The sequence below is a fragment of the Mauremys reevesii genome, linkage group 2 (assembly GCF_016161935.1).
Source record: "Mauremys reevesii isolate NIE-2019 linkage group 2, ASM1616193v1, whole genome shotgun sequence".
NCBI classification, from domain to species: Eukaryota; Metazoa; Chordata; order Testudines; family Geoemydidae; genus Mauremys; species Mauremys reevesii.
Genome location: NC_052624.1, coordinates 41705816 through 41723645, shown reverse-complemented (window position 1 = coordinate 41723645; position 17830 = coordinate 41705816). Strand labels below are relative to the sequence as shown.

The following is a 17830-nucleotide window of genomic DNA, read 5'->3' as shown; positions in this document are numbered from 1 at the left end:
AACTATGAATACAAAACTGCAAGTGCTGAGCACCCCCAATCCCCATGAATTTCAACAGAAGTTGAGGGCATTCATCAGCACTTCGCATGATCCATCCAGCTCTCTGGCGAATAGTGAGCAAATATAATTCTTGGCAGAAAGGCAATTATCCACTTTCCCTGGCCATCATACGCAGAGCTTAACTGTGCTTGCTGCTGATACAAACCAATCTGTGAAACATGGTGCTACAGATTTGATGGAAATCTGGCTATTCTGATTAGAGAGTTAGTTTCCCCAGAAAGTGTAACATGCCCCTATGTAACTTGAGGTCAAAGGCCAACTACCTTCCTGACATCCTAAAAGTGAGGATGTCAAGATTAGCGAATTTACAGAATCTTTATTTTATAGTTTAACTAATGAATTCTGATCCATTGGCTATAGTGTCAATGACAGGTCATAATCCCTGGTTTTGAATCAGATTACCTCCCCCTCCCCATATCATTTGATTATAAAGTGTTAAATCTCTCAGTTAATTCTGTGGTATTCGTTTCCCCATTTGAGGTGGAGAGCAATTTTTACTTAGTTGACATTTTAAAAATATTTTGTATGCACTGAAATGTACTTAAAATAGTTTTAAAGGAAGATGCTCCTGGAAGAGTCAACTGAATAAGAAAATATAAAGCATTTTCATACCACGATTTGAGGACTTCAATAACTCAGACATAGGTTAGGGGTTTGTTACAGGAGTGGATGGGTGAGATTCTGTGGCCTGCATTGTGCAGGAGGTCAGACTAGATGACCATAAATGTCCCTTCTGACCTTAAGTCTATGAATCTATTAAACCCTGCTTGGAGTAGCTGAAAAATTAACTGCTGGCCACACTTACCAAAACAGGAGAATTAATGATTGGCTACAGATTCTCTTTCTTGAGGGAAAATAGTCTGTACATTAATTTGGATTAACAAAGTATTATTGTAATTCATCAAAAAGGAATTTAAATCTTTATGTATTTTAAAATACACAGTTCAAAACATAATAATAAGGAACTGCATCTTTACTTCAGAAAGGTACTAAAAATTCTAACATCCTTTTGGCTGACCTTACTATAAGCAACTAACTTCAAATCTGTTTACTCTGTATTATATTGCAGACCCATGCCAATCAGCCCATTCTTTAAAGAAAATCAAAATTAAACAGCACGAGGAGTCTAAAAAGTGATCACTCTTGGTGATACTGTATGTTCTTGCTACCCATTTAAAAATGCAAAACCTAATACAAAAGCAGCACATGCATAGCACTGGAGGGGACACTGAAAAAGCCCTAGATCAGGGGTTCTCAAACTTCATTGCACCGCGACCCCCTTCTAACAACAAAAATTACTACATGACCCTGGGGGGGGAGGGAGGGACTGAAGATTATCTGGGCCCCCCGATTTACTTCCGTTAAGCTGTTCAAGTTTGGCTTCTACCTCAGATACCGTAATGTCTACCCCCACATCTTCATTCCCATCGGTCCCTCTATCACTATTCCTTTGGGGTCCCGACCCAGAGTTTGAGAACCGCTGCCCTAGAGTGGACAATATATAATTTATCAGCATGCCAGCAAAACAGAACACAATTTTTCCCCTGAAATAAACAGATTACACTATTACACTTGTCAAATCTTATGGGGGACTAATGGCATGAGGATGAGTTTCTCTGCATTAATCAGATGAGACAACCTCCCCACTCAGGCACAATCAATGGTCTGTGAACTTTCACATGATGGTGCTATGAAGCTCACTCCTCAGGATAAGGTTTCTAAGTTGTATCACTTGGAATTCTTGATTGAAGCATTAATGATTTGGAGGCTGGCATGGACTGCACCCTCAGCAAGTTTGCAGATGACACTAAACTGGGAGGAGTGGTTGATACGCTGGAGGGTAGGGATAGGATACAGAGGGACCTAAACAAATTAGAGGACTGGGCCAAAAGAAATCTGATGAGGTTCAACAAGGACAAGTGCAGAGCCCTGCACTTAGGATGGAAGAATCCCACGCACTGTTACAGACTAGTGACGGAGTGGCTAGGCAGCAGTTCTGCAGAAAGGGACCTGGGGTTACAGTGGATGAGAAGCTGGATATAAGTCAACAGTGTGCCCTTGTTGCCAAGAAGGCTAACGGCATTTTGGGCTGTATAAGTAGGGGCATTGCCAGCAGATCGAGTGATGTGATCATTCCCCTCTATTCGGCATTGTGAGGCCTCATCTGGACTACTGTGTCCAGTTTTGGGCCCCATCCTACAAGAAGGATGTGGTAAAATTGGAGAGAATCCAGCGGAGGGCAACAAAAATTATGAGGAGGCTGGAGCACATGATTTATGAGGAGAGGCTGAGGGAACTGGGATTGTTTAGTCTGCAGAAGAGAGAGAAGAATGCGGGGGGATTTGATAGCTGCTTTCAACTACCTGAAAGGGGGCTCCAAAGACACGGGTGGCTCCAGGCACCAGCGCAGCAAGCGCGTGCCTGGGGCGGCAAGCCGCAGGGGGCGGCAGTCAGGCAGCCTTCGGCGGCGTCTCTACGGGAGGTCCGCCTGTCCTGTGGTTTCGGCGGCAATTCGACGGCAGGTACACCAAAGGCGCGGGACCAACAGATCCCCCGCAGAACCGCCGCCAAATCAGCGTGACCGGTGGGCCTCCCACAGAAACACTGCCGAAGGCTGCCTGACTGCCGTGCTTGGCGCAGTCTGGGGAAGGCAGGATGGCATTGCCACCCCCAACCTGCAAGTCTCAGGCCAGAGGTGACAGGAGGAGCGGTGCTGCACTTGATTGCTGCCTTGGGCTCAAAGCCCAGGTGGCAGCAGGGGCAACCTGCCACCGGGAGCAGGAGGACCCAACAAGGGCAGCCTGGCATTGGGAAGGGAAGGAGCAGGAGGCCAGACCAGAGTCCCTTTCTCTGGGTCCCACTGGCAGCAGCATGCCCCGGAGGGTGGGGACACAGGCTAGGAGCTGTTTTTGGGTACCCTGGGCCCCGCCCAGAGCAGACAGAGTGTCCAGGGCTACCCCTACAGTGGCCCAGGCTCCCTGGAAGGCTCCTACCACTGTCCAGCTCTGGCTTCTGGCCTGGCCAGGGGCGGTGCCCTGGGGGAAGAGGAGGCGCAGGAGGCAGGGCCACAGTTACGGCACTGGTGGCCCCCCCACTTCTTCCAAGTTATGGACTCCTGCAGGGGGCCCCCAAATCGGCCCCTGGGCACAGATCTGGATGGATCTGGAGCCTCCCCAGACTGTATCTCAATACTAAAGAGAACTGCTGCAACTGGCTCCATTTTATGCCAATTAGGTGTGTACTTCAAGGCAACAGGCTGCTTGTTTCTCCAACTGAGGCTTGCATTATCAAAGTGTGGCTGCCCATGACACAGAAGCTTCCTCAGACGCTTTGTATGGTATTTTCCCTCAAAAATAAAATCACAGAACTGGAAGCTCGAGAGGTCATCTAATCCAGTCCCCTGCACTCATGGCAGGACTAAGTATTATCTAGACCATCCCTGATAGGTGTTTGTCTAACCTGCTCTTAAAAATCCCCAATGACAGAGATTCCACAACCTCTTCAGCAGCAGCAGCTGAAGACAGATCCAATTCAAAGTGCAGCAGTCAGCATAGACTTGCCTCCCTGCTACTAAAATCCACTACCAGATGGCACTGTACTGTTCAAGAAATTGGATATAAATCAGGAAAAGTTAGAATGAGGCTAAACTAGAGGCAATTTATCAAACACAAAATATGCTACGAAAACATTACAAGTGCAGATTAAAATTCTCTGCTACAAGGCCACCACCAACCTGAATGTTAACCAACTGAAAAAGCTGTCACCTCCTCCCTTCTCAGAGCACATCTCCCTGGTAATCACCAGAATATCAGAGGCAGCTTTTTAAAGGCCGCCAACTACTGTACATACTTACCTTCTCACAGAGTTCCTTGTCCTTTAATTTCTAATCATGGCAATAACCCAAACTACCCATGCCCGATTCAAATGAGTGTTAAGGCAGCACTACCCACTTTCACAGGAAACCACAGAAGTTAAAATAAAACAAGGCTCTCACTTTTGAAGGCTGTTGAATTTTAATCTCCTGGGAGTCAGATGCAGAATCTGATTTGGTGCCACCGGAGTTTGGTTTCTCCTTTTTTCTCTTCTGTTTCTTTTTCTTCTTTTTAGCTCCCAAATCCCCTCCAGGACTTCTGTCAGGAAATTCAGAGAAGGTGAAATGAGAAAAACCAATACAAAGCTTGAAGTATATGAAAGTTAAAGTTAGAAAACCACTACTCTTACATATGAAAACTAACAACAGTCAGACATGACACTAAGGGGAAGAAAATCAGGACAAACAAAGGAGTAAATTGCAGAAAAGTTCTCTATGTTAACTTGATCATTTGCTTTCCATTCAGTTCCCTAATTTACAGGTCATTTGGGCACCATACAACAGTCAATGCCATCCCCTAGGCTTTTATATAGCAGAAACATTAACTGTTTCTTCAAGGGAAGACATGGATTTCATTCTTCCTGAGGTCCACAGTCACCATGACCATACATTTGGTAAAAATACCTGAAATTCCTCTCTGGAGGTTTCAGGGAAGCTGGTCCACAAACTTTGACATAGCTGTCCAATGTAAAAAGTCATACTTGGACAAGAATGCTTGCTGGTTCACAATCCGCATTTCCAGAGATGGAGGAGGTGTAAATCCTCCTGCCCATTAAATCAATCCTTTTGGAATCCTTGTGCTTAGGAGTGGACTTGAACCTGCCCTGCCAGGCCCTATTGTTCACTGCAGTTGCAACTAGGGAATCTGGGGCTGGATGGGAGTAAAAGCTCTCAAATCTCTGCACCAAGATGAAATGGTGTTTCTCCATGCCCTTCATAGTACACGGTACCAAAGATGGCGAACTCCAGAGGATCTTTGTAGCTCTGGAAGTGCATTGTAGATAGGGAGAGCCAGGGCCGGATTAACTTTTTGTGGGCCCGGCACCAAACATATTTTTGCCCCCCCCCCTGGGGAATGAAGGGGCCAGGGGCAAGAGCACAGTGGGCAGGGTGGATTTGATTTAAATCACTAGTCAGGAAGACTTGATTTAATCATGAATTTCTACATAAAAGTGCATTCTTGTTGGTTGTCATAACGTTAATACATATTCTTCACAACTCAGAGATAGATGTAGGTTTCATTTTTAGAAGGTACACACTATACGTTTTTAAACAGTGATTTATTTTCAAAAAACTTTTCAGATGAGTTTTACAGCTATATCAGAAAATGAATGATTGTTTGGTTATTTCATTTACCAAAGATAATTGAAGCAGATATTTATGAAGTCATTGGGAGGTGAACTAGCTCCAATTCAACAGGTTAATCATTAATATTTGGAGGATTTTCTTACCAGGCTGTATTAGGAGGAGAACATCACTAGACAGACATTCAAATCGTTTTATTTAACTAACAACAATGTTAAGTACTCTGGATTTTTTTCTTCAACAGTAAACATAATATTTTAACAAAAAAGCATATGTCCCTCGCTTCTCACATTTATCTCCAGACTTCTCCTTGTCCAGATCTGTTCCGCCCCCAACAACTTATTGAACTTTTTGAAACTTTGCACTTATTTAGAGAGAGATAAGGGATTGACTGGGTACAGAAATTTGCAGACGGACAATAGAGTTGAGGTCTGTTATTTCTCACCACTATATATTATTTATTTATTTAAAAACATTTTTGCTGTTAACAAGCATGTTACCTCTGGAGACACAGGAACGCAGCACAGTGGGGAAAGCGGCGGGGTAGGAACTTGGCTGATGGTGGAGCCTGCCCTGCTGCAGCAGGACAGAGCCCCAGGAGCCGGCAACACCAAGCTTCTTCTCCCCCAGGAGAGAGTGGGGGGCGGAGAAGAGTGGCCAGGCCAAGGCCCCTTTGGAGCATGGGCCCGGTGCCATGGTAAATCCAGTACTGGGTAGAGCTATTCTCCCAGGAGCAGACAGCTGCAGGATATCCATTAATTTATGGGTGTCCTCCTGCAGGAATTCTTCCTGAATGCCCAGGGAGGCAGACAAGTACCACAAAAGGTCCTGATAGGCCTTGAAATCTTCTGGTATTGGAGAAGAGGAGGAGCCAGGCTGAATCATCTGGGGATGAAGAGGAGGTGGTTAACTGGCTCCCATTCCAGGACCGGTGGAGCTGGAAATGGTGGCTCCATATAGGGAAGGCTCACTGGTGCCTGAACCTGTGGTGGATCCACAGTTCCCACCACCGATCTGCCTGGCAACCTTGTCTTAGAGCGATCCACGAAGCACGACCTCCACAACCCAGGAGTGTCCCATGGATTCCACGGAGACCACTGATAAGGATAGGGCATTGGTGGCCAGTAGTTGCCTCATCCTGACTGTGAGACGAGTGCCCATCCCAGTGCCCATAGTGCTCCATAAATGGTCCCCGAAGTGGGTCGGGTGATGAAGAATGGGAAGAGAAAGATCCCAACCTCAGTGCCGAGGAGCCTCAGGTTTTCGGGCACAAAGGCGGATCCGGTCCTGATAGAGCAAATATCTGGTCTGACTCATCCATCACCCAGAATGAGGCAGTGACCAGCACCGATGATGGAAACACTACTGTTGGCACCAAATACGCCAGTGCCAGAAGTGCTGTCAACCCCAAAGTCAGTGGCAGTACCGAAGCACATGATGGTGCCCAAGTGGAGAGCGGTGAGAGCCGCTATGGTAATATGCATTGGTGCCAAGGCATTTCACGGTGCCAAGGAGGTCCCTTATACCAAGTCTGGTACCGGCCCTTCCTCCACAGACTGTGGAAGGGAACATTGTGGTGCAGTGCCAGCAGACCCAAGGGTTTAGAGGCCTGTCCAGCCAACCGGGTTATAAGCAATGCAGACCTGGCAAAGTCCTGGGCCAAGGGAGAGGTCAGGATGGAAAGGCAGAGGAGGTCTGTAACTGCCTGGTACACTGCCAATGTGGAAAGGGTCGGTGTCAGCATCACCCTCGTCAGTACTAGACTCAATGGACCCCCCAGAGCCAGAACTGGAGTAGATGGTGCAGGGTCTCTACCTCCCTACTTTGTACTAGGCACATCCTGAGAACTGGCACTAGCCTCAAGCCAGTCCATGCTCTTCCTGGGGGAGTTGGAAGGGTCTCCACGAGACCTGGAGCAGTCTCAAATGGTCTTATGCAACCTTTTCCTCAGCGCATTCAACAGGGAACAGCTCCTCCATCTCTTTGGAGATGCACCTGCTCCAGAATGCAAAGCGGCGCCACCCCCATAACCTGAGGATGACCTCTGATCCAACGAGGGCCTCATGCCAAAGCAGGCTGCGTAGCCTGTTTGAGCAGGTGCTGCTTTAGGTGATGCTCCCTAGCCACCTGAGTCCGTTTCATGAACAATCTACAGATCACACACCACTCCTTGACATAGGCCCTCGCCAAGCACAGCAAGCACTGTGTGTGGGGATCGTTGCTGGGGATCGCTCCCCCACACGACATCAAATGTATCAATCCCAGTGAGGGCTTCACAGGGAAATACTTAACTACGTGCAACTAACACTAACCTAACTAACACTAAGGGTACTACTAACTATATAAAACTAGAAGAAAGACACTAAAATAGTGAGAGGTTGTGAAGTTAAGGCCACACAGAGCTATGACTCCAGTCACTGGTGGAAAGAAGGAACTGAGGAGGGTCAGGACAGTGCCACGGTCTCATATAGCCAGGGGAGGGGCTATGGCCACAAGGTGCGAATGCTTCCCCTCTACGGGTACTCCTAGGCAAAATTCTCCATCTCCAGTGCCCTGGCTATACACACAGCTACGTGTAATACACAGCTGCATTTACTCAAAGACGAAGCAGGAGTTTGAGCTGCATAAGTGAGGAACAGAGAGAATTTTTAGTTCTTGAATCATGTTTATAACCTGCACCAGCCTAAACAGTTAAAAGATATACTTGTTTTAAAAAAAAATCACACTTAAAATTACTTAGTAGGCCTGGGTGCTATATGTATGTGTACACTATAATGAAAGAACAGTCATAAAGGTCCACATAGAGGTTATAGCTATGAGTCAGTTGAAATGTGTGCAGGCAGACCTAACTTTTCAAGGACTTCACAAACTATGGTAAAAGCAAAACATCTGAGTGCCTTACAGTTTTAAACAAAATTAAGTCATTTTCCATATTGTTTACCTTAATAAACACACTCAACTAAATCTAACGTTTCTGTTGGTTTGATCTTTTCCACTAAACTTTGACTTTTCCCTCAGCACCTTACTGATGACAGAAGAATTATGCTAGTTTATCCTTCAGTTGAACTGCAAAGGTGGCATTACCTCTGAATACAGCTCTGGTATGAGGGACTACAAACACTGTTCTTATAACATGCACTTCCACTGGGACCCATTCAGCTCTGGGATAAGTGGGTGCAACTCACATACTTTTCAAAGGGAGCTACTCTGACTTATACCACTGTGGAATTTTGCTCATTAAGATCCTTAAAAGGTCAATGTTTTATTTGGTTTAGTTAAATAATGAAATTACTACACTTAAAAAATGTCACTTTGGTAATGATGGGGGAAAGAATGGCACTTTGTTAAGTCTTACTAATGGTCTCCCTGTGAAATCATGTTTAGACCAAGATACTCAATTTGTTTTTTTGCCAGAAGAGGGTTGCTTTTTTTCTTCTTAAACATGTGTGACTCTGTATGAAAGGACAGACAGCTGAGAACAATACTTTACATTTTTGGTGGTGTTCAGAAGTAGTTTTAAAAGCACGGGTCTGATTTTGTTTATGATTTCAGCTGAGGGGAAAATAAAGCAGATCAGCAACATTAAAAGTGCTAATGCATTTTGTTTGAATAATCCCTCTCCCTACCATTTCTAAAGTATGCCTCTACTCAAATCCCAGTTTTGGTTCACAGCCTTCAATTTTATAATGTTCACAATACTTGTTACAAAAGAAATATTTTTCTCTCTTTGACAGGGCGTCCACGCAACAGGAATGTTCAAGAAGCAGAGATGCTCTGTAAAGTCAGCTGCTTATATCGGCCTTTCATTACTGTTACATTTCACAGAATATGAATCATTTTAAAAGACAGATCTGTTTGTCCTTCACTTCACTTTTCTTTAGGCATGTTTTCAGCAGAAAGATCCAGCAGTGGTCAGTGACTTTTATTGACTATGGAGGAAAGTTAGAAACAGTGACTGTGCAGAGCTGAGGGCAAAAGCAACAACAGACAAGCCTCTACCTTCAATATTTCTAACTCTCTTCAAAACTACTGAATTGAAAGGCTTATAGGAAATTTACAACTGGGGCTGAGGGTGGGGAGAGTATTAGTCTTTCCTCCACAAGTCTAGCACACAAATTAAATTCACATTGTAGTAGCTACATGTGGGCATAAGAAGGAGGAATATCCTATAAGGTAGAAGTTCAAAGGGCATGCTACACACACACACACACACACACACACACACACACAACATATTTGTACCTGAACAGTTGGTTATTTACACTATCATGTTTAACTATTCAGTTTTTGTAGTCTTGTAGGGCTTGAGTCTGCACCCATTCAACTGACACACCAATTAGGAGGAGTTGCAGGAGGTAAATCCCCCCTTCCCAAGGTTTTTGCACTTGCTTAAAGTTCCATAGGCTACGAGAAAGAGGCAGCCATGGCCGTGACTACTTTTAAACAGGGGTCCTGTACTAAATCTGTACAGTTTCTGCCAGAGCATTGCTCCAGCTACATAATCGCAACAGCAGTGAAATCTGACCTGGTTGCCCATACTGTACCTGCATAGTTAAAGAGGTACAACACATAGGGGGTTGTACTGGCATATCAGTTTAAAAAAATGGTATCCCTAACCAAAATATTTATACTGCTACAACAACTGTGTAGACCAGGCCTTACTTAAGGTAAAAGCAGAGAGTCAAGAGACCTGGCTCTGCCCCAAGATAGACTAACTTTGCAATACAGAAACAGACTCTGTGTATGACCTTGGGCAAACTATTTAGGCCTACATTTTTACAAATGTCTACAACTGTTCTGCATGTAAATCTGTAATTCCACCCACACATTCCTTTCTACTTGTGCATGCACATCTGCTGTTTTACATGAGTGTGAAAAAGTGCATTCACATTTTTATAACGGTGGGTCTTAGCCTCTCTGAGTGTCTGTTCCATCCTCTGAGAAACAGGGATATTTACTTTCTCTACATGCCTGTTGAGAAGCTTAATTCATGAAAGTCTGTGCAAAGCTTTCAGATTCTCAGATGGAAGAGGCTACAGAAGTGCAGAGTATTATATATTATCTCCAGTGCGGCAACTGCTGTTTTTCTCTTGTGTTTGAATGGATCTTAATATCCTTCCCAAAGCACATCGAGTGTTATTTTAAACTGTATTGCTGAATACCCAGTACCCCTTCAACAAAATCAGCTTTTTCAAACTCCGACATCTCTATTAAAAATTGCCACTACCCATTAACTTAAGTTAAAAATGTCTGAACTTCAGAAACAAGCCCGTCTTTCAGATGTTTACAGTTATTTTGGCTGCTGAGGTCTTTACCTGCACAGCTCTTCCAAACAGTGGGTTTTGGCTCTGCATCAGTCAATAACAGCGTACAAAAGCATTTTTTCAGGGGACCACAAAGATTTTTTTAATATGATTTCTGTGATATCAGACTAAATTCAAATCTTAAGTAAATGGGTTTGATTTCATGGAACTCAGGAGTTATAATTTTTACACCAGGGCTATATTTGGCTCAGAGTTTCTATATCTTTTAAAAAAATCAATATTAAGATTGTGAGTTTCCTCTCTCGCATTAGATCATAACTATTTCAAGAGAGAAAATATTTTGAACCAGAAAGCCTTGATAAGGTCCTCTGAAGTTTACTGTTAACACAACAGTAGCTAGGTGAACATTTTTGGGCTAACTTTTGGAAAAACTGCTTTCTTCAAGAATTACAGTTTAGTAATAAACCAAAAGTGCCATACACACAGTATAGCTGAATGTTAAACTAATGTGTTTCTTCTGTCCCTTTGCTCTACAAATCTTTTTTTAAGAATGCACTCAGACTTTGTATGCCAAGCTCTGGACTAAAAATGTTACACATTTCTTTAAAAAGAATTTTTAAAAAATTCTTAGACAAAAACATGTTAAGAAAGATGCCATTCAACAATGCTATATCTTAGTGCTCTATTACAGTGTGTTGTTTTTTTTTAAAAACACTCATACAGGCATTTCATATTGATGTTTACAATCTTTCTGAACCCGTCTATTGAAAATTCTCTGTGCTTTTACTATTGCAGAACTCCTATGCAAAGAGCCATTTAGATTAGACTGAAAGACCCTACAGAGAAAGGGAAATGAGGGGCAGAGTCAAGTAAACTGTATTTGACAACACTGAGTTAATGTATTTAACCCTATTTTAAGCTACATATACTAATGGAGCTGTTTTGGAAACAGTCCTTTCCTATGAAGTGGAACAGAGTGCAGCAGACAGCAAGCTAACAGGAACAAATTTCAGAGATGAGGGAGAAAAAGGAGACTTGCACGTGAGAATCACAAAATATACATAATCTTGCATCCTGAAAATGGGACCAGATGTGTAGGGCACAGACACTTGCATCCTAGAGAGTTCTGTATTATTTTCTACTGAATACTTATCCTGTCATCTACTGTCCACAGCTCATTAAAAACAACAACAACCACAACCACACACACACACCATCACTATATCACAGAACTATTTATGGTCAACAGTGTATGACCCAATTTTAAATGTCAAGCTACAGTTTGAAGAAGTGATTTAATTTACATAGCATTCACACCAAAAACTAACACATGATAAACAATACCTCTCCCTATAAGAAAAGTGAAGCCTGAGACAAAATAAAATTAAATATTCAGTACCACTAATGCAGACTATTCCAAACAAGACACTTGACATGACCATATTTTAAAGCACCAAGTTAGCTTGTAAATACTCCATAGCACGTCTGTGCAATAGGAACTAATCTGAAATCTCAAAGCAAATTTTAAAGTAACATCAAAAGCAAACATATCACAATGGGAGGAGAGAAGGGAATTTGTATGAGGATGTTGAATTTTCGAGTTCTGGAGCAGAATGCTAAAATGCTATTATGTTTTGCTGTAATCTAGATAATAAGATTCCAGGATTGTCACTCTGAATCCTATAAATTCTGTAGAGTCAGTGTGACACAATGGAAACAGCTACAAGCATGGCCGTTAGCTCTTTTTGTTCAGAATATCACCAGGTTCAATCACTGGGATTCATGATATGTTACTGTCCAATTTTTAAATTCTCAGCCATTTTGACTTTACAGATTACACCCATGTGATAGTAAGGCATGTATCTATGCCATGCCAGGAAACCTAGACCTTTGTGATAACAGAGGTAACTCAACCAACTATCACCCTTACTCCACAGCTAATTTGCATGCAACAGTGTCGTTTGTTCGAGTGACATTGCACAGAAGTCCCAACTGCCACCATTCTTCAAAACCACTCACACAACAGCACAACTAGCACACACAATAACCCCAAATGCATGTAGTGCCTCACCTGTCATTCACCATCCACATAAATCTCCCAGCACAACACAACCCATACACAAATCAACACAACCATCCACACAACAACCCCAAACATTGCTCTGAAGCACAGAATGTCTGTTGAATCAGTGAGGCAAAGGAAAAAGCTACAAGCATGGTTGACAGCTCTGTTTAGAGTTTCAGAGTAGCAGCCGTGTTAGTCTGTATCCGCAAAAAGAACAGGAGTACTTGTGGCACCTTCGAGACTAACAAATTTATTTCAGCATGAGCTTTCGGGAGCTACAGCTCACTTCTTCGGATGTTTAGAGTATCACCAGGTTTAAACATCACTGGAAATCACTGTTTGTTACTCCCCAATTTTTAAGTTTTGAGCCATTTTCAGATTGTTTTACATGCCTGACTTTACAAATTACATTGATGCAACAGCATGGGTTTTCAGTTACTAGTTTCTGACGTGGCTTTTCAATAGAATATCTGTTGGAATTTTTGACTGAGTACCTCAACTGACAAAAAGGGCCAACCTCACACAAAACTTCCAATTAATAGCAGATACCATGCCAAAAATGATGAGAAAACACAGTAGTAAATTGGAATTTCATACCTGACTTTATATAAGTCCTATGAAACTGACGACACTCATAATTTGTTTGTTTGTTATACTGGAGTGATCTAGCCACTCATTTTGTTAAACTTTATAGTTTCTGAAAGTATCCTATTTTTCATTTACTGCTCACCCATAAAAACTGGCTTCTGTGGAGAACTCATCATAATACTTAACAGACTGCAAAAAGAATTGTGTATAGTCCATGGCCATATTACTTCTCATTTAAAGACTGCCGTTATCTTGCTTTGCACGTACTGCTGCAAGTTATGTATGAACATGTAGGGATGTGTAACTGTACCCTTGCTCCTACTTAAACACTGCTTCTTGTGCTCACTATGCCTATGAAGAAGCCTAGTTAAATGGCTTGGAAGGCTGGACTTCTATTATAGGGCAGATACACATCAATCAAGGAAAAGTAATAAAAACAGAAGAAAAGAAGAGAAATTGGACCACAAACAGTTAAGTTACCAAGCATAAATTCTAGACAACCATTAGCAGGATACTGAACTAGTCTGGAATGTCAGTGTGACCCATTGGTGACAATAACGTACACTCATACTGTATTTTCAGTGGTATTCATTTCATATATTTAGAAATTATGAAATGCTGGAATTTTCTTTCAAACAAACAAATTTAAAGCTCCAAGTTAGCACAGCACAATTTCTTCCTTTTTTAAATATTCCAAATTTCTATTACTATAATTATTTTTGACACAGCTATTTTAGTATGCAAGGCATGAATACACTGATGAAGTTGCAGTACAAGAAAAACTGGAGCCGGTCTTTCTAAATCTTAAATTAAAGCCTTTTTACATCACACTTAAGGTACAGAGCAGCTTGTTGCCAAGCAAGTCCTGGGGACAGTAGACAACAAACAGCATACAAATACTGTACATTCTCAAACATAATCACCTACGGAAATGCTGTCTATCAAATGAATAAGAAATTAATGACTAAAAATATATTTATATAGTTTGTTATAAGCTAACCTATTTCTATTTTAGGTCACCATGGCCACTCCTAGTTGCGACAGTATTTTTTCCCTTTAATAACATATTTCTAACCCAAAAGATAAGAATGTAAATTTGAATGTAATTAACTCTTAAAACATTGTTTCCCTCAGTGCCTCAATCCAGCAGCGAGATCCACCAGTGGCCCTTTATGTCCACACTGAGACCCACTGAAGTCAATGGGACTCTGAGCATGTGTAAGGGGGTCACACATTTGGATCACGTTGCAAGATCAGGGCTGTATATAAGTAGACTGACCATCCTGTTTCTCATCCAGAAACTTGAGACAAAGTTTAATCTACCATAAGGAGTTTTTAGAAAGTGATTAAGAACAATAAAGAGAAGGGCCTACCACTAAAATATACTTGCTGTATTAATGATTTGAGACCAAACTCATGCCCTACTCCAATTACAAGTGGATTTATACACAATGTTTCTTTTTGGACAGTAGGTGGTGTTGACAAGGAGGAATATTTTCATGTAATGAATGACAAGACACAGGTGGATAATTCAAAAGTTCTGAAAATAATATCTTCATATTTTCTCCATAGAGTCTATCCTGATCATTCATTTGAAAGCTATAAACAAAAAGACTTGGGGGAAAATAGAAGGACATCTTTTAATTTCACAGAAATACAGTGAATTAAAAGAGCTTTGGAGAGGCCCCAAGTAGAAAAATCATGGTAAATAAAAACACAATAGATGCTATCCCAGGGGTAGGCAACCTATGGCACACGCGCCGAAGGCGGCACGCAAGCTGATTTTCAGTGGCACTCACACTGCCTGGGTCCTGGCCACTGGTCGGGGGGGGGGGGGGCTCTGCATTTTAATTTAATTTTAAATGAAGCTTCTTAAACATTTTAAAAACCTTATTTACTTTACATACAACAATAGTTTAGTTAGATATTATAGACTTATAGAAAGAGACCTTCTAAAAATGTATTACTGGCATGCAAAACCAAATTAGAGTGAATAAATGAAGACTCGGCACCCCACTTCTGAAAGGCTGCCGACCCCTGTGCTATCCCATTACTTCCTAAGCAGGGAGGTAATAAAATGCCACCTTTTACCCCCTCTATTTCTCTCACAGGGCTTTTCTATGTACAGGGAAGCGTCTGTGATATCTCACATACTACTGTGAGCTGTGGGTTAAGGTTGATTTTTTAATGGAGGATCGCGTGTAAGTATGGATTTGCCAGGATTTGACCTCCTTCCCCCGAGAGTTATCCTAAGGACAATGCTTCTTCACAGACATGCTGCTGGCTACACCCTCTACTCGAGGCCTCCTCTTGCTGGAAACAAGGGCATCTCACCTCGCGGGGTGACTCGGGGCTTATATACAGACAGAAAACCGCAGCTCACCTAACTCAGGAGACGCTGCCACCAGCTGCAAGCGGTGATCTCCAAGCACAAGCCCTTCGTGCCTCCGCTGAGGGCAGAGCCAACCTCCCGCCAAGGGGCTCAGCCGGCCGGACGCGATGCCCGCAGTGGAAGCTGGGGGTGGGGGCGCTCCCACGGCCAGGCTCGCACCCTGGCTCGGCAGCAAGCATCGCCCAGCCGAGCAGGGCGGAGCGCGGGAGCCCCGCACCGATGCCTGTCACCCCCATGGAGGCCCCGCCGCGCGGAACCTGCCCGCTGACACCTCCCCGCCCCACGCCGCCGCCCCCTGCAGGCAGGCCCCGCTTCGGGCTCCCAGGAGGCGCGGGGCGAGTGGCTGCCTCCCGCCTCCCAGCGCCCGGCACAACAGCTACGGCGACCCCGCGCTGCTCCAGCCCAGCCAGCCTCAAGGCCCCGCTCCGCACCTGGGCCGCCGCCCCTGCCGCTCAGCCTGGCCCCGCGCTGCCTCCGCCGGAGCGCCCGGGCCCCGCTGCAGCAAGGAGCCGGGCCGGAGGGAGCCAGCGCTTCTCCCCGCGCCCGGGGCCGTGCTGCAGCCGGGGCCGGACGCGCCGGCTCAGCCGCGGGCGCTGCCGCCTACCCCTTGGCGTGCTCGGTCTCCTCCTCATTGTCGCCGTCGATGCCGCAGGTGTCCTGGTCATCCAGCTCCAGGCTCTGCTGGCTGGCCGCAGACTCGCTGTCCTCCGCCATCACGGGGGAAGGAGGGCGGGGAGGAGGGACTGGAAGCCTATGAAAGGAACCGGGGCGCACAGGCAGAGGCGGCCCGGAGGAGCTCCCTCTAGCTGCTGTCCTCCCCCTGCTCGGGGAGCGGCAGCCCCCAGCCCGGCTGCCACCCCCGCTTCCCCGGCCGGCAGGTAACGGCCGCACGAGCCCTGCTGACTCATGGAGCCCACACCCGTTGGTGCCACTTCCCAAATAACTGATTCACCCGGCTCAGCCCCACAGCAGCCCTCAGAGAGGGGCCTGAGCTGCACGCAGGCCCCTGCCAGTTGGGGGCGGATGGCAGCCAACCCTCAGGCCAGAGCTGGAATTCAGGCTGACCTGAGCTGGCAGCACCAAACCCCTCCAAACTGCTGGGAGAGTCGGGACTCAGGATCTGGAGGTTCGCCCTTGGCCTGGCTCTACCTTCCCCCTTGCAGGAAGGGGCTGCATACTGCACCTGGCTGCGCTGACTGTTTGAAATGTACCAGCCTGAGGATCAGTTGCAGCTGGGCCTCAGTCCTACAGCAAACACCGGCAGGGGAGCAGTGCTCAGCCCCTATGGAGCTCATTGCTTGTGTGACATTTGGGGGTTCACCTAGGCCAATAAGGGGTTCGGTGAGCATCTTGTGACTTGTGCAGCTTGGGTTCAGCGCTCTGACCCTAACAGTCTGCCAGGAGCCCGCAGACTCACCTTGGCTTTGCCCAGTCTGGTTACAGTACTCCTTGCAGGCTGACCTTAATATCTTTCCAACCCAGAATTTGCATCCAAATCATCCTACTTCAATGACCAGTCCCTCTCACTGGACCCTCACAGAGAAAGCGTTACGTTCGGTGCCTCTACAGAGACAGTAAAACACTCCAACCTATTAGCTTTCTAGAAGCCCACATTCCTTTGTCTAGAAGCCCACATTCCTATTAGCTTTCTAGAAGCCCACAGCGGTGTTTATCATCATCTTTATCTAGGCTAGGCTGTTTGGTTGTAGATGTGTTTAGAAACATCTTACAGAGGGAATTCATAAGTTCACATATAAAGTTAACATGTATTTGGCAATGATATAACCAGCTTACACAGTGTTGGGTGTAATGAGTTGGTTGGGTCTGATCAGAGACAGTGTGCCCTATGCCAGTGGGCATTAAGGACTCTTAGGGTCACAGCAGGATTGGAGTTTTGCTGTCTACAGCTATCCAAGAAGTGCCCCAATGCCTGACTGATATACTGTCTGATATAGCTTAGTGCTATCAGAGTGGCTCATGAATTTTATAGTTCAGTTTTAATATCAACCCAGATACCCCAATACTAATCCCAAAGTCTTTAGTTAGACTTCTCAGTCCTCAGGAGACTAAGGGCATGTCTACACTAGGAGCTATGATACTGTAGCAACTCCCTACTGTAGATGCTTTCTACATTGACAGAAGCAGTTTTTCCATTGATGTAGGTAATCTACCTCCCCAAGCGACAGCAGCTAAGTCAATGGACAGATTCTTCTGTCAGCGTAGCTGCATTCCACATCGGGGGGCTTAGATTGGCTTAATTACAGCACTTGGGTGTGAATTTTTCA

General features: G+C 44.7%; 1 protein-coding gene across 4 annotated transcripts in view; it reads right to left on the bottom strand.

Annotated features, from left to right (window-relative positions):
* The window catches only part of NMT2 (N-myristoyltransferase 2), a 52758-nt gene extending 36041 nt beyond the window's left edge, over window positions 1-16717 (bottom strand). Inside the window, exons 1-2 of one of the 4 annotated variants that reach the window (XM_039522497.1) lie at window positions 16611-16717; window positions 4055-4190 (exon numbers count right to left, since the gene is read on the bottom strand). Coding sequence is in view for 2 of the 4 variants with exons in the window: in XM_039522496.1 (XP_039378430.1) it covers window positions 4055-4190; window positions 16150-16259 (246 nt within the window). In the remaining 2 variants the exon portion in view is untranslated. Of the gene's footprint in view, window positions 1-4054; window positions 4191-15536; window positions 15683-16149; window positions 16568-16610 lie in introns of those variants that run through there. The other 3 variants (XM_039522496.1, XM_039522495.1, XM_039522498.1) reach the window with 3 other exon arrangements.
* Window positions 16718-17830: the final 1113 nt, after the last annotated feature.